General features: G+C 37.6%; 3 protein-coding genes across 6 annotated transcripts in view; 2 read left to right on the plus strand and 1 right to left on the minus strand.

The window, feature by feature from the left end:
• LOC112157183 (B-cell receptor CD22) overlaps positions 1 to 20,807 on the plus strand; it is an 821,740-nt gene that overhangs the window by 311,383 nt on the left and 489,550 nt on the right. The window lies entirely within an intron of this gene.
• On the minus strand, positions 1,209 to 8,995 carry LOC112157198 (lysozyme g). 2 transcript variants are annotated; one of them, XM_024289810.2, is made up of 7 exons: positions 8,841 to 8,995; positions 5,704 to 5,780; positions 5,560 to 5,616; positions 4,197 to 4,274; positions 3,854 to 4,068; positions 1,683 to 1,839; positions 1,286 to 1,613 (listed from the first exon to the last, which is right to left on the minus strand). In XM_024289810.2, the coding sequence occupies exons 2-7, from the start codon at positions 5,720 to 5,722 to the stop codon at positions 1,477 to 1,479; spliced, it is 663 nt and encodes a 220-aa protein (XP_024145578.1). In that variant the 5' UTR covers positions 5,723 to 5,780; positions 8,841 to 8,995; the 3' UTR covers positions 1,286 to 1,476. The 2 variants fall into 2 exon arrangements, with proteins under 2 accessions (XP_024145579.1, XP_024145578.1); XM_024289811.2 differs by lacking the exon at positions 5,560 to 5,616 and having other exon boundaries at positions 1,209 to 1,613.
• Positions 16,411 to 20,264, plus strand: LOC112157201 (lysozyme g). Its single transcript, XM_024289814.2, has 5 exons — positions 16,411 to 16,501; positions 17,367 to 17,444; positions 19,001 to 19,197; positions 19,270 to 19,420; positions 19,505 to 20,264. Coding segments are annotated over exons 1-5 (561 nt in total). The 5' UTR covers positions 16,411 to 16,500; the 3' UTR covers positions 19,639 to 20,264.

Raw genomic sequence — 20,807 nt, forward strand, 5'->3', positions numbered from 1 at the left:
AGCCGCCTGGTCTCACCGACATGCAGGCGAGGCATCTCAAACACAACTAATGCTCCGGTACTGTTAGCTTCACTACTACAAACAGCGTTAGCTTTAGCAACCAGAAACCTGAACGTTGTCAACTCTCGCTTTTTCCTCCAAACTACAAGAAAGAGAGCAACAGATGAGGACAAGAAGGAGTTCAAATGACGGTTAATCGAGTCCTTTCAGCGACAAACAGCAGATGAAAACTTCAAATAGCTTCGCTGCTGAGAACCGCGTGTCTCTGCCGCTGTGTGCGCGTGAACGACAGAGTGAGAGAGGAGGACCCGAGTGAAGCAAGAGGCCACGCCCAACCTTGGATCTACCAATCAGCACTAGCAGCTACTTTGAATGTGAAATTTGGGGGGGCATTGCCCCACCGTGCCCATGCCTAGATCCGGCCTTATCATAAACCCGCGCAGACTGCGTTCTTGAACGCTCCGCAGGCGGCCGGTGTGGAAGCACCTTTGAAGATTCTGCTCTCACGCGCGCGCATGCTCGTGGGAAAGGAAAGAGCGCTCGCGAGAGTCAGATTTGTCCGCGTGGAATGTTTGATGCGCGCGCGGAGAATTCTTATTTCTGCTGGAGTTTTGACATAAATAAAACGCCTCCCATTCATTTTAAGTGAGACATTCAGCTCCTCCAACACCCGGCGCAGCTTCAGAAACTCGTTTTTTGACGAGCGACAGGCTGTGAATTTCTCACGTGGTGAACGAGGGGCGGGGCACGGGAATCATGTTCAGCATGAAAGCACTTCCAGCAGCTTCATGGCTCCTTCTCCCAGCTGACTGGAGGAATGAATGAATGAGTGAGGAGGTACTGGACAGCCCGCCGATGTCCCGCCTCTAGAGTCACATACCTCACCGTGATTGGTTCGTTCAGGTCTGCACACAACAACTGTCATTCATATCAGCCTTGCGGGCCGCACTAACAGTAATCTTTCATATGAAGACGCGGGCCGCAAATCATCATCTCGCGGGTCGCAGATAGCCCGCGGGCCGCGAGTTTGAGACCCCTGCTTTAGGGGTTCCGTAATCCTGGGGAGTAAAACAGACAATCAATACTTTTAAAAGCATGTTTTCTGGATGTTTCCCACCGTTTGGTTTAGCGGACAGTTAAAGGGTTAAAGGCACACAAATAGATTTGAGATTAAAAAAAAAAGGTAAAAAAAATCTTTCCTTCCTTTATAAGGTTAGAGATTACCTTTATTTTGAAAAAATGAAAACATTACAATGAAATGAAGCAGTAAAGGGAAAAAAACACATTCCTTGGCAATTCTATTTATCTTAAATGATCAGTTTTCTTACATTGGGTGTTCACTGGAATGATTACAAGGTGAGGCAAAATAAGTAGTTTTGAAATGATTCCAGATTGAGATATAAAAAGTGTTGAGTGAGCTTTACAAGAGAGAATTCCTCCGGGATTCTTTGATGGTTTTCTTGTGGACGGAAGCCTCTAGTTAAAGAAATGCTGCTTATACCAGTGAGCTCTGGCGGTAACGTCGTTGGAGTAGTCTCCACCTGTGGTGTTCTCGTCCACTTTGTCATAGGAGTGAACGTTTCCATCCCCCATGTTGTACGCCGCTATCCCTCCTGCAAGAACAGATCCAGTTACAGCACAGAGAGGCGCCGCGCTGACGTTAACCAGTAAATACGTCAAACCTTTCAGCTTCTGCTCCTTGGTGCAGGATTGGAATGCAGGTTTTTGGCTGATCTGGTTGATGAAGTGAACCAGGATTCCAGTGCCTTGTCGTAGATGATGCACATCGTTCCATTTGCCCTGCGGATCATGATTACCACCTTTTGGATTGACGTCAACCTACAGAAAGGAACAGAAGAAAGCAAAAGCAGAGAAACTTCAAGGATGGGACCATCTTTTTATCCATAATGTCACGCATGGTATATAATTCCTAATATGTTTGAGCAGAAAAATAATTTTAATTCTAACAATATTTTTATTTGAAATTTAAAGAACTCTGTGCTCCATTGTGAGTTTGCTTCACTGTGTGCAACAAGGTGTTGGTGGTTGCATGTTTTCTCTTTTTCTAAATATGCAAACATCCACATATTCTTGCAAATCAATGCTTTACCTGCCAGCTCAACCAAAAACATTTAGAAAACATGTTTTTAAAAATATTGATGGTATGTTTTACTCCCCAAGATACGGAAGCACTAAAGGGAAAATGAATAAAAAAAAATAAATAAAAAAAAAAGTGGAGTAAAAAGTTTTTTTTTTTTCCCCAAAAAAATTAAAATAATAATAGAAAAAAAATCTGGTTTGTAAACGATGCGCAACGGATAGTAACTGGTGTGTATTAATTAGTAACAATTAAATTTTTAATAATAAAAAAAGCAGTTACAATCCGGTGTTACTAACCAGAATATTTTTTTACTACCTTAATTTTTAGAAGACACAGTTTTAGTTAGTAACCAGAACTTTTTTTTTACTCCAATTTTTTTTACAGAGCCTCTAAGTAAAAAATCTTTTATTATATTATTTATTTTTTTATTTTGATGTCCCTTCAGGGGCTCCGTACCATGGAAAAAATACAATTTTTAGTTTTTTTTGGTGTGTTTTTTTTAGGATAGTTGAAGGGTTAAAGCTGAAGACAACATGGATGATGTTGAGCGAGTAGCTCGGGTTTATCTGGAGAGCTTTATAGAGGCGCTGAAGTGGGAGCGGCGTGTCTGGATTCACCGGATCACTCAGAGTTTCTCCCGGTGCGGTGTACTTCACTCCTGACGGCCGTTTTAAACGTTACTTACTTCTGTCTGTGGACAGTTTGAAGAATTTCTGTCCTGCATTAACCTGAGAGGGTATAAATAAAACTGGAGGATCTTTTTATTGTTGTCTCAATGAAAATAAGATCATAAGCCCTTGAAGCTGGAGCGCCAGCAGCAATCCGGGTAGCTCTGCCGGACCCTGAGCGGTGGAATCGGCTAAACTGTCCACCGGGCGGCTAGTGGAGGCCCCAACCTGGCACTGCAGGTGAGGAGGGGCGCCGCACCAGGCAAAATTATTAATTACGTCAAACTTTTTAAGTTCTTTTATTTATGCTTTTTTACTACTTTTTTATTTATACATGAAATGAGCTGTGTGTCCAACTGTTGAAAGAAAAAAAACATTAATTTAAAGTCATTGGGATTTGGCGCCCTGTCCAGCGTCTCCACGCCCACTAGTTCTACTATTCTTGTGCTCCTGTGACCTCTCCTGTTTGCTTGTGAAATCATTCTTACGTTCCTAAAACTAGTTCCGCCCTCATGGAGGACTGTGCGCTCATGGAGCTTCTCCTTCAACATTAAAGGAAAAAAAATGGAAATACTCGCGGATCACTTGACTTTCAAATTAAAACTAAGAATAAAATGTTTTTATTTATCAATTTCTAAACTACTAGAGTAAAATGAATCATTTTTGATGTTCCCTTTAAAAAAAAAAAAGAAAATAAGGTAAACACAAAATGAATGTTTAAATTAGATTTCTAAAAAAAAAGTGTTCGATCACGGGGTACGGAAAACCCAAAAAGAGGAACTCTTAAAATGAATTTAAGCGTTCATCCCTTCTTGCCAAGGGCGCCATGCAGCCCATGGCCGGGCCGGAGTAACTAGGAGAGTCTTGATCAGCCTCGCAACCTCTGCGGGTTAAGAGTAAAAGGACCTCATGTAGACTACGAGCCTCACAAACAAGTTGTATTCTCTGAAAACAATCCAGACTTCATTTGCATAATCTAAAATGTACCTTCAACTCCAGGTTAAGAATTACAGATTAAGGTAAGATATTACCTGGTTATTAAACTGCTGTTTGCAGGAACGTAGCTCTCTCTAGAGAGACTCACCTGCATCAGTCCAAAGGCATTATAGGCGTTTCTTTCTGGGTTCCAGTCTCCCCAGCCGTCATCCAGGGCATTTCCAGCTCTGGACTCTCTTGAGATGATGCCAGCAATGATGGCCGGGTCAACGTGGAACTCTGATCCCACTTGCATGATAATGTCCTTATAGTTCCTCATTCTCCCTTCATCTGTTTGTGCCATTCTGTGTGACGCTCGAACACCTTTACAGACGAGGTCAAGGACAAAGTTAGTGTCAGTTCTCAGCGTCAGTCACTAAAGAGGTTTTAGCAGGAAACTTTGGGATGTATTGACATAAATGTGTCTTCATCAACAAATCTGTAGTAGTTACCCGTGAATGGCAGGTTGTCCTGTTTAGCAGTTTTCTCTGAAGCTCCAGAGGTTTGAACCTTCATGATGTCCCCATACGCTGAAACAAATCACTATGTTCATGTCTAGAAAATAACGTAATGACCAAAACTTTAGGGATTATTATCTAGCAGCTAAGTACACAAACAACAGAACCAGGATGTGTAAAGATAACATTTAGCATGTGTCACAACCTCAAGAGTACAGACCAATTTGGAGAAGGGCCATAACGAATATCAGAGCACTTAAACCTACAATTAAAGTCGGAAATCTGCTTTACTGGAGTTTTCTGCGTGCCGACTGGAGGAAGGAAGACCTGAGAAAAGCTGATAAGAACTACAGGAACTCTGACTGAAAATTCCCATGCCTGAAAAAACAAGTTTATTGTTGAGTGTTTAAAGGGTAACCAAGGGCAGTTGGAGGCTGACTCCATTATCGACCCAGATTTGAAAAAAAAAAATGAAAAAAAAAAAGCCTAAAAGGGGGCGGGGCTAGAGGAGGCAGGCTGAGTGTGTAGGTGTGGCTTGGAGCTTCAATCCCTGGGTCTTCAATATGGAGTGGTACCGAGCAAAGTAGGGCTGCCACAATTAGTCGACTAATCGATGACAAATCGACTATTAAAATCGTCGATGACTAATTTAATAGTCGATTAGTCGTTACTTTATACTATATGGAGTCAGAGTGTAGTAAAGTTTAAAGTTATATCAGCTAGCTTTTTGGACTATTTCGACATTTATTACAATTTTTTTAGGCGATTTTGGAGTTTTAGCTAATATTTCAGCTACATGCTAGCTGTTTTGGATCATTTAGGATTTTTATATTTTTTTACGCTAATTTGACTTTTAACTAATATTTTAGCTGGTTATCATTTTCAGCGTTTTCAGCTATTAGCTTCAGCAATTTCAGCAATCAACTTCAGTGCTTTTAGCTAACAATTTTAGCATCTTCAGCTATCAGTGCTAGCATCGTCAGTGGCCAAAGTCAGCTTACAGCATTTACACTAGCATTATCGCAGGTAACGCTATATATCTAGATGGTTTAAAGCTTATGATGGTTAAGATGTGTGCTTTACATCCACTTTGTGCATGACTCGACTAATCACCGGTTATTTTTTCCAATTAGTCGACTGTTAAAATAATTGTTTGTGGCAGCTCTAGAGCAAAGTGATGCACGTTTACAGAACTTTCTCAGGAGGTTGAGGATTTTGCGCCTGGTCCAGAACTTTATTGCTTTAAGACGCTGCTTTTCAATGCCCGACAGCGGGACTGCCGGTCGATCTGTGAGTTGTGGAGCTTGATTCCTGAATCGAATCAGATTGCCACCAGAGTAATGATCCACAGTCTTACTTTGGAGAACAGGTCCGTTTTGAAGGTTCTGAAAGGGCTGTCCAAATGCAAAGAGGTCTGTGAAAGTAAAGTGAAGTTTTTTTAAAAAGGTAAAGAAGTCTGTAAGAAGCTGAAAGTTAAAACAACTCATTGAATCATGTTTACTTTTCCAAAGGTCACACATGGTTCTTTGCAGTTCCCTTCTCCTGATGTGGTGTTTGGGTCTTTTCAAGTCCAGCTGCCTAAAAAAGATAAACTCAAACTTAGACATAATATACATTTGGAGTGCGTCAGTGAGAATCAAAGACCGTAAAGCAGCTTTCTGACCCAAAACCACAAGACGGAGTTTCTTTATGAAGAATATGTTTTTAATTTGCCTTTATTTTCCCTTTTATACATTTTTTTGTGCCCACACTGACGAGGCAACACCTGCCCAATTGTCTTGGGCTATTTAATGATATATTTGGCATACAAATTGATCAAAATAGGTTAGAAGCAATATAAACGATGAAATGTGACGATAGACACTTTTCTATCGCCCACATGATATGTTTCGTCATATCGCCCAGCACTAGCTCAGACAACACTCAGTGCGAAGTATTGTTAGTGCCACTCAGCCTGCATTCCGAGCATTTCATCCCGACCTGATCTCCAGTTCACCTGATCCTGCGTCGTCTTTAATTCTGCTTGTTTGTCGCCTGCCCTGACCCTGGACCCTGACTGTTCTGGTTTCTCTCTGATGATCTCATGCTTGCTGTTGATTTTTCCTGCCTGGCCCTGATTTAGATTTGTGGACTTTAAACTGTGTTAATAAACCTGCCCAGCCATCTGCCTGTTTTGAGAAAATTCTCTTTGTATGTCTCACAAAATGTGTTAACTGTCTTAACTCTCCACATCAGTCCAGCTTTGTTTTGCTGCTGGATTTACCTGCCATAGTTAGTTTCACCTTTAAAGCATTTATTTAAAACACGAATCCCATTCTCTTAAATCTTATTTCAATTTTAAATAAGTAAGTAAATTGTATTTATATAACACCTTTCACAGATAAAAACAAAATGCTTTTACAGAGTAAAACAATGAGAAAATTAAACAGATTAAAACAATAATTGAAACATGTTACAATTAGAGCTGTCAGGCGATTAAAAATGGATAGTGTGGATAGTTTGACAGTCTGTTACTGCCGCCACGTTCTCTGGCTGCAGCTCGATGCAGCGACGTGTCCAGCAGAGCTCACGCCATGAATATGCCGGCAGACAGACCGCTATGCTGGGGCTGGATCACGCTTAAACCTCCAGAACATTTAAAACGTCCCCCGGTGCGCTTGCTGTTCGGAACGTCGGGGGTCCGCAGCTCTCAGGACGCGGCGCCGGACGCGAGCTTGTACCACCAGACGTGCCAGAGTGCAGGAGCTCTACAGGTCCTAGCGCCGGCCGGATTTAGCTCGCAGCTCGGTGGTTGGAGACCCGCCCGTGATCTAATGAGAGCAGCCGGTGATTTAGAGGGCGGGACGCCCGCACGGGTATGGAAAGGCACGTATGAGAAAATCCGCGATTAATGCGTCAAAAAAATTGTCGGCGTCATGCACATGTCAGATTAATGCGTTTTTAACGCGACAAATCTGACAGTCCTAGTTACAATACAATTAACTAAAAGCTCTTTTAAAAAGCTGTTTCTAAAAAGCCTCAATATTATCAGTCAGGTGGAGTGATAAGGGCAGGGCGTTCCACAGTCTTGGGGCTACTGCTTGGAAAGTCAGGTAATTTCGGGTTTGGTAACGAGTCTTTGGGACTCTAAGAAGGTTCAAAGCTGAGGGAGCGGCTTTGTGTTTGCTCACATTGACTTAAGTGGGGATTCAGTGGGTTAGCCTGCTACGTTAGCCAGCTGCCAGGTGGACAGCGAGCTAGCAAGCTCCACTGTAGCGAGCTAGCAGGCTCCACTGTAGCATGCTGTAAGTACAGATCAATATATTATATAGTTATTATTTTATATAAAACGTATTTTGTATCCAGTTCTCAATTGTAATCGCAATAAAACATGGCAGTTGACATGGATGAACTCTAATGGTGGGGGGCGCCCTCGGTCGCGGAGTAATTCAGTGTAGAACCGCCCCTGGCTGAGGGGAACAGCGGCTCATGTGACCACAGTGAAGTGGATTACCAAAATAGAAGCTGCATTGAACGACTTCATATTGATAATAAAATCAACAGTCCTTGGATTAAAAAAAAAAAGCTTACCGTGCTGTCAAAACAATGTTATCCTTAGTATTATTGTGTGAATGCATTGGATGCATTCACACAATTGAGATTCTTCATTTACGTTTTCTTCCGTACGTTTTTTGACACGAAAAACGTTATCACACTTTATGCGATTTACACAATCTTGGTATCAAAACGTTCAGCTAGTTAAGGACATTACTGCTTGTATTTTTAGTAGTTGTGCACTTTACAGTTTTTGCGTAGTTACACAATTTGTGCGTTTTTTCAGCCCCATTATAACTAATAGGATTTTATTCCAAATTCCTGCAAATTACACACTTTATGCAATTTAAAACATTCAGCATGTCCAGAAATTCATGCTTGTACTTCCAGCATTGTTAAAATTCATGCAAGTTACACAAAATCACACAATTTAACACAACTTTACACAATTTGACACAAATTTGTGCAAATTTTAAGCAAATTCAGCATTTAATGCAATTTTACACATCCTGCATGTTCAGGAAATTCATGCTTTTACTAGACACTGTTAAATTTAAGCAATTTTAAGCTTTTACACGGTTGTGTTCACAAATTTACACAAATTGTCTGTTTTTTCCACAAAATTCCTACAACTTTTTGTGCAATTTCAAACCTATGCAATATGGGTCTCAAACCGTTCAGCATGTTGAGAACATTATAGCTAACTACGTTTTTTAAGCTAACTTTGAGTTTTGCTAACATATTAGCATAATTTTATCTTTTTTGGCTAATTTGACACTTTCTCAGGTTTTTAAGGCTAATTCTTTGTTAAGCTACTTTCAGTAATTCCTTCAGCAATTACAGTAAGTCCTTACAGCATCTTCAGCAAATGTTTGCAGCATATTCAGCGACAACATTCAGCAAAGATGCATTCACACATGCATTATCGCAGGTAATGCAACTTTTCTAGTTATTTTAGCTTTAACGTGATCAAAAGTCCTGATAACGGTTTTCCAAAGTGGACTCTAACGTTTCTCCTCAGCTCACCTCGAGCTGCTGAAGCTAACGGGGTCAAAAATAGACTTAAAGCCAGCAAGCGAAGTGATGATGAGCCGTCAGACTTACCGCTTCCCGCTCCGGTAATTCTTCCTCCGGTCTGCTGCTCAACAGCCGCTCTGCTGCTTTTATGCAGCTGCGTGAGCTCAGACTCTGAAGTCAGTCTGCGATTCGTTTGAGCGTCCCCTTCGACAGCATAGCCGAAAACGAAAGGAAGCGCCGCTACAAATCAGAGGCGAACTTCAACAATGAGCGGAGGTTTTCCGGGAAACCCAGAATCTGTAAAACTGACCTGGATTTGACCCCAAATGACAAGTGGATTTGTTTATTTCCTCTTTGTTGCTGTTTTTATACTCATGATTGGTACTTCTTGTAATTTTTTTGTTAATACAATGTCACTTTTATAAAGCAAATAGCGTAATTTATGATTCAAAAATCAAATTTCCTGTTAAACTTTATAGATAGACCAGATAGATAGACCTTTATTGTCATTATCACAAGGACAATGAAATTGCAGCAACCGTTTCAGTGCAAAGAATAAACAAAGAATAAACGCACAACTCAAATAATACCGAGAATGAATTTTGAAATGCAGCGTTTTCTAATATATTTAAATTAGTTTTAAGTTCATTTTGAATTCCAACATTTGAAACATGCTTGCAACATTTACAATAGAACAATATTTGTGAAATAATGTGATAATACCTGCATATATATTTTGCAAAATAATCTATTTATAAGTCTATGCTAGGATTCTGCAACATTCAACATTTAAAGAGTCTTTCAGGTCATTTTCTCCCTGATAACAACCCAGAACGAGCCACAAAGTCACTCCTAAACCCTTTTTAAAAAGAAGCTTATTTGTATTTAAGCTACTATTACTACTATAATAAATATAAATCAACTATTGTTGTGTTTGCATAAATAAAAATTAAACATGAAGAGAAAATAGCCCTTTTTAAAAACATTTTTTAGGTTTGAAAAAAGATTCGAGTGACTTCCTTTTAAAATAAAAGGCCCTCTTTGTCACATAGGATCCTCTCAATGCAGAAAATGTCAGCAATGATAGGAAAAAACAAAACTGTTTATTTATCTGTCATGGTTCACCTCAGCCAGAAATTAATGAATATAATTAACAAAAATCAAATCAAAACTAATTAGAGGGATTTTTCCAAACTACTAAGTGTGTCAAAAATTATTTAAAAGGAAAATCTGCATTTTTAAACCTGGTATGCCTCATTAGTGGTTGTGCTTCCGGACCTCCAACTGATTTCCTGTGGAGAACGCTTCACAAAAATCGGTCAAAATGTTTTAGTTTGTGATACCTACTGTCCTTTCACTGTTTGTGAACGAATGGGATAAAGTTTGAGTTACTTTATTATCACTTTACTACTTACTTTTTACTTTAACACAAACGTTTTAAGATTAAAAACATTAAATTTTCTTTAAACTAAGAAATGGAAGTTTAAAAGAAACCCCTGGTCTATACGAAAAGTGAACTCACATATACTTGATCAAATTAACTTTTAGTCTGCTACTTTTTGCATCTTTATTAGATTATATAAAACTGAATTGAATTTTCTGGGTAGTTCAGTTAAACATGTCAACATTCGGCTTCCAACTCAACACAAATTCAAACGCACAACTTGAAACAGAAACCTCCAAACAGGAAATCACACGACCACACCCAATCGTCTTCCTGTTTTCCCTTCCAGAGCCACGATCCACGTCTGCAAATGAATGCAGAAGATGGAGGGTTTCTGACTGTGAAAAGATGATTTCAGAAGAGGTACGTTTTACACAACACTGCTGTAACACATGACAGATTACTCATCACTACTCTTTTCAGAAATGATTCCTTGTTTCAAAATATTATGATCTCAGAAATGAGTTCTGCATTCATATTTGAGACACTTTTACCTTTTTACAGATAGAAGTTCCTCATATTTAAAAAAAAAGCACCGCAGATCATTTTACATTTGGATTACCAGCGATATAAATACAATTATTTCTAATAATTGTTGTTAAAGAATCCAAACAATAAAAAGGGTCTTGTGTGTTTATAAACGTGACTAAACTGAAGAAATTCTTATTTTAATTTACATTTCTGATGCACTTTATTATTTTTTAATTCAACATGAATTATAAAAAAACAACGGACAAAATGAGCTTAGCAGATAGCTTTTACTTTCACAGGAAGTAGGAGCGGAAACTCCGCCTCCAGCTACACTTCCGTCCAAGGTCACATAAAGATTAAACACTCACAGTCTACTTTGAAAGACGAGCAAACATGATAAAAAATCTCATGAAAGACTGTAAGCAAAAGCAAAAATATATCTAAAATACATTTAAGGTTGTAATCGTTTTCATCTGTTGTTGCCCCAAACTGTTTTGGCTGAATTAGACATATTTCCAGTTTTTTATTCTAATTTGATGTTTAGCTAATATTTCAGCTACATGTTAGCTGTTTTAGCTCATATAGGGTTTTTGAAGTTTTTTAGGCTAATTTGGGATTTAGCTTACATTTAGCTTTATGCTAAATGTTTTGGCTAAATTTGGCTTTTTCCAGTTTTTTGGCTAATTTGGAATATAGCTAATTTCAGCTACATGTTAGCTACTTTAGCTAATTTAAGATTGTTGCAGTTTTTTAGGCTAATTTGGAGTGTAGCTAATATTTCAGCTACATCTTAGCTGCTTTAGCTAATTTATTGTTTTTGTAGTTTTTTTGGCTAATTTGGGGCTTAGCTTACATTTTAGCTTTATTGCCAACTGTTTTGGCTAAATATGGCTTTTTTCAGTATTTTGGCTAATTTGGAGTTTAGCTAATATTTGAGCTACATGTTAGCCGTTTTAGCTCATTTAGGGTTTTTTCAATTTTTTAGGCTAATTTGGAGTTTATCCAATATTTCAGCTATATGTTAGCTGCTTTAGCGAATTTTGGGTTTTCTGAGTTTTTTTGGGCTAATTTGGAGTTTAGCTATTATTTTAGCTTTATGCTAGCTGTTTTGTCTAAATAAGGCTTTTTCACTTTTTTAGGTTAATTTGGAGTTTAGCTAATGTTTTAGCTTTATGCTAGCTGTTTTGGCTAATACAGAGATTTTTAAGTTTTTTAGGCTAATTTTGCATTTAGCTAATATTTTAGCTAACTACCAACTTCATTATTTTCAGCTATCAGCGTTTTTAGCTATAAAATTAACCATCTTCAGCTATTAATGTATCGCAGGTAATGCTATATATCTGGTTTTTAAATAGTTTTAGCATTATTTTTTCTTTTAACATTACAGAAATGAATTGGTTAATATGTGGGTATGTGTGGCTCGCTGGAAAACCATAAATCTTTATGTTTAGGCTGTGATTGTTACAGTTTTTCTGTTATCCTACAAACTGACCCCGGCCCCCCATCAAAGAAGAAAACAGTTATGTGGCCCTCACAAGAAAAACTTTGGGGACCCCTTCTCTAAAGGGATTGGGAGAAGGTGCTGTGGTCAGATCAGACCAAAACTGAACTCTATGGTATCAACTCAAGCCATCATGTTTTATAAGAAGAAAAATTCTGTCTATGACCCCAAGAATTCCTACTGTCAAACAGTCATGAATACTGCAGACACTGTGAACTTTATCGGATCAATAAAAGTATTAATAAATGAGCTAAAAAGTGGGTCTTCCTAGAAACCTGTGTATGTGGTCCACCAGGCTGTACCAGAAGCCTCACTGTGAGTTTTGGTCCTCGCCTAAGAACAATGAAAAGGCCAGAGCTGGAGGACTTCCGGGTCCACATTTTAAAACAAGAATATTGAAATAAAAAGGCCCAAGACTACAAAAATTGTAATGGAGTTTCCAGAAGTCCTGCAGTTTCTCAGCAGTCGTGGATTCATTCATACATTCATTCATATTCCAGACCGCTTCTTCCCTTTTGGGGTTGCGGGGGTGCCGGAGCCTAACCCGGCTACTGAAGGGCGAAGGCGGGGTACACCCTGGACAGGTCGCCAGTCTGTCGCAGGGCCTCAATCACACACATACACTCTCACATTCACACCTAGGAACAATTTAGAGTCACGTTTTATTGGTGTAGTATTTCCCATTTGTACAATTAACACAATATACAATAAAAAAACAGACAACCAATAAAAAAAGGGAATAGGCAGAAGCTTATTAAGCTTATTCAATGCCTTTCCAAGAAAACTAAACAATATATGCTGATCAACAAAGAAATAAATATGAAAGAAAAAAACAATTTACAAATACAAGTTACATATGTAGGTTATAGTCATTCAAACATTCACGTTTTAAACTTTTTTTAAACTGTAAAAGTGAAGAACTTAATTTTAATTCATCACTTAATTGATTCCATAATTTTACTCCAATAACTGAAACACATCTCATCTTAGCATTGGTAAGAGCTTTAACCTGTTCAAAACAATACAGACCTCTTAAATTATACTTACTAACCCTTAAAGTAAATAGCTTCTGTATATTTTTTGAAACCAAATTATGTTTTACTCTATATACAATTTCTAAGACCTTGACATAAACAATTTCCTTTAATTTTAAACTATTATTCAGATAAAATAAAGAATTTGTTGGTTCATAATATCCTTTTCTGTTGACTATTCTAATAGCCTTTTTTTGTAGTTTAACCAATGATTCAATAATAGTTTTCCCAGCATTTCCCCAGATCTCTGCACAATATGAGAAATACGGAACAACTAATGAACAATAAACAAGAAACAAACTCTTTTTGTTCAATACATCACGGATTTTAAACAGAATACCAATAGATCTAGAGACTTTGTGTTTTATATAATTTACATGAGATTTCCAAGACAATTTATCATCTATTATTACTCCCAAGAACTTTATTTCTTTAACACATTGGATTTCTACCTCATTTAAATATAATTTAACATTTTCAACCTTTCTATTTCCAGAAAATATCATAAATTTGGTTTTGTTTTCATTCAGAGATAACTTGTTATAATCAAACCATTTTTTAACCAAATTAAATTCCTGTTCGACAACATTCAACAACTCAACAATATTTTGTCCTGAACAAAACATATTAGTGTCATCAGCAAACATAATGAATTTCAACTTTTTTGACATCAAAAAAATATCATTAATGTAAATTGAAAACAACTTTGGTCCGAGAACAGAACCTTGTGGGAGTCCACAAAAAATATTTCCTAAATCAGAATCTGTATTGTTAATGGTTACATATTGAACCCGATTTTCCAAATAACTTCTCAGCCAATGATGTGTTTTACCCCGAAGTCCATAATATTCACATTTTTGTAACAGAAGGGAGTGATCAATGGTATCAAATGCTTTGCTTAAATCAACAAAAACAGCTATTGTATTTAGTTTTTGATCAATGGCAGTTGCAACATTTTCCACAAACTCCATCACAGCATGTGCAGTTGAGCAGTTACTCCTGAATCCATACTGGCTCTCATTTAATAAATCATATTTACTCAAAAAAGCATCAAGTCTAACTGCAAAGAGTTTTTCCAAAATTTTAGAAAACTGTGGTAGCAGTGAAACTGGTCTGTAGTTTGATACGGTTTCCTTATTACCATTTTTATAAATCGGAATCACCTTAGCAACTTTCATCAGGTCTGGAACGACACCACTAGAGAAAGATTTATTGCAGATGTAAGTAAGTGGTTCGAGAATACTGTGAATGACTTCCTTAATGAGGGACATGTCGATGCCATGACAGTCAGTTGATTTCTTATTTTTCATTTGGTGAACAACTTCAAGAACGTCGCTTGGACTTACTCCACTCAGAAACATTGTGTTCATATTGCAATCTATTTTGCTTTTCATGTCACTCACAACTGGTATCTTTTCAGCCAATTTAGCACCAACATTTACAAAGAAATTGTTAAACTCATTAACTATTTCCTGTTTGTCCTCAATAGTCACTTTATCTTTTTTAATATAATTTGGAAAACAGTTGTCTTTTTTCTTTTCCATTACGTTATTGATTACTTTCCAGGTACTTCTAATATCTTTCACATATCTCTGCAGTAACTTGTCATAATAGGATCTTTTTTGTTTTCTCAGTATACTTATTAATTTATTTTTGTAGGTTTTATACTTTGTCTCATTTTCTTCCGTTTTGTTTTTAATGAAATCTCGATATAATTTGTCCTTTTTTCTACAAGCATTTTCCAAACCTTTAGTTATCCAAGGTTTTGATTTAGTTAAGATTTGTTTCTTATGTGTTTTCAATGGGCAGTAGAAATCATAAATTCTCATGAAAATGTCTAAGAAAGTGCTATAAGAATCATTGACATCATCAACATAGATTTCTTGCCAGTCAAACTGCATCAATTCATCTTTCATTGCTTCAATTGCTGAAGGTGTTTTTTCTCTGAAAACACTATTCATTGTTTCATTTTTTTTTATTTAGAGTCACCAATTAACCTATGAAGCATGTTTTTGGACGGTGGGAGGAAGCCGGAGTCCCCGGTGAAAACCCACGCATGCACGGACACAGAAAGGTCCCAGCCGGGAGTCGAACCGGGGCCTTCTCGCTGTGAGGCAAGAGCGCTAACCACTGCACCACCGTGCAGCCCGCAGTCGTGGATTTCCCAACAAAATCCATCCTCAGTCCACAGGAAAATCCCTGTGGAGTTTACTTTCAGTTTTCCTCCAGTGTGGAGTAAGACTGAAACTGAAAGCTGAGCTCCTGAAAGTCCCCACTGTCCCGGAGTTTCAGTTAGAACAGTTTTAATTAGACTTGCAGGATTCAGAACAGACTGTTCATTCAAAGACTGTCAACCTTTATCGATACACAGAACAAAGTGGAGAAAAATCATAAATGTTTATGTTTCCTAAACATCTTGGTTTAGATCAGGAGTGTCAAACTCAATCGCACATGGGACCAAAATCCAAAACACACTTTAGGTCGCGGGATGGACAGGATAAACATTTATTGATCACTCTAAAACTACATTTTTAAAACCGCAACTTTATAACATAATCATGAACTACATACAGTATATAGCATTACCTGTGATAATGTTAGTGTGAATGCTGGAAGCTGAATTTGGCTGCTGAAGATGCTAGTGCTGATAGACAAAATAGCTGAAGCTAATAACTAGCTAAAATATTATCTAAATGCTAAGTTAGCTTAGAAAACAAACAAAAAAATTAGGTTAGCTAAAACAGCTAGCATGTAGCTGAAATATTAGCTAAACTCCAAAATAGCCTAAACAATCTTAGTAAATGCCAAAATAATCCAAGAAAACTGGTAGAATGATTTTTTTAAAAAAACTTTAGAACCGTAACTTTTTAACATTTAGATGAATAATGAAAAAATATAGGAATATTATTCCAGAATAAATCAACTTAAACCTTAAATAATTTTCAATATTTTACTCTCCATAAAAATATAGTTTGTCAAAATTATCCAAATTAGAAATGAGCGCAAGATAACATCGGGTCAATATAACCATAAATTAAAATGATCTGGAGGGCCGGATCCGGCCCCCGGGCTTTGACTTTAACACGTGCCTTAGAGACTGCTGGATTAGATGATAGAAACAGGAAAGAGTTAACAGTGGTGAACCGCAGCTCCTCCTCCAGTGTTTTTGTGTGTTTCCAGTAAATCAGCTGCTTTCTCTTTTCAAAGTGAAAGTCAAAGTCGGGTATAAAAGCCGCTTCAGTCAGCAGCTTCCTCCACACATCAGACGAGATCGAGCAGCTCCTCCAGCCAGAAAAGAGTGAGTGTCTTGACTAGAATATTATCAGATTTACTATAAGGATTTTTTTCTGCTAATGTTATGTCTGATAATCAGATTTTTTTGTTAAATCAATTTCAAAAAGTTTTTTTGGATCATGTGCTGCGTGATGTTTGGTATCTTTGGAGTTCCTCACAGCTTTTTGAGCGATGAAAAGCTTTTTTTATAAGTGACAATTTCTTTACAGCAGACAATAATTATTAATTTAATCAACTATCAGACGGAGTTGCATGCATTCTAAAGCCATTTGCTAAAACTTGTCTGTATTTACAGAAACCTTGATGATTCCTTTGAAACATAAAATCTAAATTTTCCCGAAAAAGCTCAGATTTTTTGTTGGTTTGTTACTAAATTTAAAACCTTTGATGAAAAACAATGTCATAATTTGAGGAAGTATCTGTAAAACAGTTGAATCAAATGCAGATGATGATCCTTGCAGAATATTTTAATGCATTTCTTATGTATCTAAACAAAGCCGGTTTTTGTCAATACCAAATCCTGGTTCCTCATGACACCCGTTAGGAGGAACCAGGATTTGTTACTTCAGTTTCAACCGTCTACACAAGCTTCACAGCTATTTATTGTGAAATTAATACTTTAAAAAGTATTTATCTTTTAGGTCACAAAGACATTCTACAATCATTCAGTCAAAAAACAGAAAAAAGTACACATTTTGGGACACTTTTCTTTCTTTTACAACTATAGCTCCTATCTGTTTTTTTTTAACTTTAGAGCCACAAAGACAAATTTTTGTTCTCACAGTTTGTGTGTTTGCTACAGTAAAACACTCCGGGAGTTTTATTTTGAAAGGACAGCTGTCTAATCTTCCTTCTTTATCCTTTTTCAGTGAATGCAAACATCAACAACGTTTCAACCACTGGAGCTTCGGCTCAAACCGCCCGGCAGGACCGGCTGGGAGTGTCAGGTGATCAGAACCGCTTAGTTCTTAACCCAACACATCGAAGAAATGACAGAAAATAATTTGGATTTTTTAAATCTATTAATAAAATCCCATCAGAAAAGCTGCATATTTTTATGAAAAAAACTTATATCAGTTATGACGCGTTGAGTGATTCGGTAAGTTTTATTCACAATAACGTTGGATTAAATGCATGATTTGGAAAAAAAAGCATTACATTCACCCACCGTCTCTAATTTGATCCACACATTTTAACCATAAGAATTCATTATCAACAAAATTTGCATTCTTGCAATACATCAAATAGACATTAATATATATATATATAAATATCAATAGATGAGTTATTCTTATATGAGTTATACTAGAGTATCAGGGGTTCCATAAAAGAAGAAAATAAACAAATATATATGAAAATAAGATAAAATTATATGGAAAAAGTTGAAATTTTACGAGAATAAAGTCACAAATTTATGTATCAAAAAGTCATAATTTTACAACGAATAAGTCGTCTAGAAAATAATGTTATATATGGTTCAAATAAGCAAGTGCAAAAAGGCAAATAACTTGATGCAAAAACATTTTGTTTTCTGGAAATTACTTTTGTTTTACACATTTTTTTATTTTTTTTAGTTTTGATTTTATTCTTTTTCTGAATATAATGTGCTTTTTAGATTTTTTTGTTGCTTTTTTAATCATTGCTGTGATCTTTAAAATAGTTTTGCATTTATTAAACTTCTGACATGATTTACACTTCATGGCCACCGTAAATGTCCTTTAATGTCAAACAATTTTGAGTTGAAATGATGGACAAATGTCACCATCCAATCAATGACATCCCATAGTACTTACCTTTTCCAGTTTTGTGTTGGGGTTTGTTTCATTTCATTTCATTTTGTTTTCTCGAAATTATTTTTGTTTTCTGAAATTTTTTTGTTTTTGCTTGTACTTTTTTGTTTTGGTTTGTAGATTTTTTTTCCTGAAATATGATCCTGTTTTTTAATATTTATTTTGCATTTTTAAATTCTTGTGACGTTTAAAACGTTTGTCGATGTGACTTGTCCTTCAGGACCACCGTAAAAAGTAGACGGACATCACACCACTTTCAAATTTTTACTTTCAATTGTTTTTTTGCAAATGTGCGAAATTTTTTGCAAATTTAGGTTGTTTTAAATACCAAATTTACATTTCAATTCTTATTAATTTTTACATTTTTTTAAAAGATTAAAATTTTGCAACTTTACTGTCACAAATTTGTTTTTAACATTTTTTAATTAATTTTATGATAATGTGGCCCTAATACTTTATAAGTCGTAGTCTTATCAAAAAAGGTGTTTTTGAGATTTCATGGAAGCAGCCATTTTGAAATGATCCGGAAACGCTCTTCCACTCCCTCTAGTGGACTGATGGTGAACTACAGAAAACATGGACCAAGTTGTTCTATTTAAGGAAAGTTTGGATTGTACCAATGAGATAGGGGTCTCAGAAACGCACGGATGTGAATGTTTATACATGTAAATGGAGTCGATCATCTCAGAGTTAATTTAGTAAAATCTGAGCAGGTGTGGCTGCATCCCATGCCATGGCAAAGACCGACGCTGGCAGAATGGCGAGATATAAGAACATCATCAAGGCGACGGGACAGAAGCACGGAGTTGATCCAGCTCTGATCGCTGGCATCATCTCCAGAGAGTCCAGGGCCGGAAACGTCCTGCAGAACGGCTGGGGGGACCACGGGAACGCCTGGGGACTGATGCAGGTCCAGCAGAACTCACGCCCTGCAGGTGGCGCCCTCCAGCATCAATTCTGATTTCTGCCTCACTCTTCACAGGTTGATGTCAACCCGCATGGAGGCGGACACCGCGCTGTGGGAGCCTGGGACAGCGAGGAGCATCTCTCCCAAGCCACAGGGATCCTCACTCACTTCATTCAGCGGATTGAGAAGAAATTCCCACAATGCACCAAGGAGCAGCAGCTGAAAGGTTGGTTCAAAACCCAGCATCGATGCTCGAAGGGTTTCAGAGGCTCTTCGTGTGATGCATCCGTCAACATCTCCGTCTGTTCAGGAGGCATCGCCGCCTACAACGCTGGAGACGGACGAGTGCACTCCTGCGAAAACGTGGATGCTAACACCACAGGCAAAGACTACGCCAACGACGTGGTCGCCAGAGCTCAGTGGTACAAGCAGCAAGGTTACTAGAGGCTCTGCAAAAGCTCCAGTAAAAGCCTCATGTCACGATTCAAAATAGATACAATCTGGTACGAGTCAGCCTCCATCCCGATCAGAAACACTTTCAGACTTTGGAGCAGAGTCAAACCGATCCCACTCCTCTCCTGGGAATTCATCTACACCGGATAGCCGCGCCCCTCAGAGATAGAAACTTGTTGATTCAGTTTTGACTTGAATATTTCAGACCTAAAGCCTCTGTCGTGGTAAAGACCATGAAGACAACAGTAGAGTCGTTGGAGATGGATGGAAAACGTGCATCTCCACCCCGTTGATCAATCCATCCATCACGAGTCACTTTAAGATACTAGAATAGACGATGATGCTGATAAAGTCCAGACGGTGATGGCGCCGGTGACACAGAAATAAAACACCATCGTCGACATACCGAAACTCTTCGACCGCTACAGGTCAAAACCCGGAGGAGTCATTCGTTTTGCTGTGACTTTTTAATTTCTTTTATTTTTTTTAATGAAAACTAAACAAATTCCAGTTTAACATAAATAGAATGTTGACCAAATGTGTTCTGCTGTGCTAGAAGCTGAGTTCTCCTTCACATTTTGTGGACATTTCTAAATAAACTGAAAGCTTTAAAACGAGGACATGAGTGTTTTAGGTGGTTTGTTGTAAAAAAAGTGGTTTTTGGCCAAAGCATGAAGTTGGGAGTAAAAAAATCCTTAAAGTCTCACTCCAACCAACTATAGTTTTTCCTGTTGTAAATTCTATTCTAGTGTCTTTTAATTATGATTTTATTGTTTTCTTAGTTAATTATTGTTTTCTAAATTTTAGCTAAAGACATATTTTCTGCAGAGCAGAAATGTCTGACAAACTCCTCATCAGAAATTTGACTCCAAGTTATGGGTGGGACTGTTGCCGTAAAAGTTAGCCTCCACTGATTTCCCATCATCCCTTTGTTAACTTGCTCTCCTGCTAGCTTCCAGCCTCTCACAACCTCAGGCTAGCATTAGCGGTAAAACAAAAGTGGGGAACAGTATCGTTTCTTTCCAGCCATACATCTGATCCAGACTCCAACATTCATGGATCTATTTGTTTGAAAGTGGATGAATCGGAATGGAGCAGAGCAGGAAGACTTTCCTGGATCCCAAATCTGAGCTTTTTCAGACCCCAGGTTTACATCTGCT

Source organism: Oryzias melastigma, linkage group LG1 (assembly GCF_002922805.2).
Source record: "Oryzias melastigma strain HK-1 linkage group LG1, ASM292280v2, whole genome shotgun sequence".
NCBI classification, from domain to species: Eukaryota; Metazoa; Chordata; class Actinopteri; order Beloniformes; family Adrianichthyidae; genus Oryzias; species Oryzias melastigma.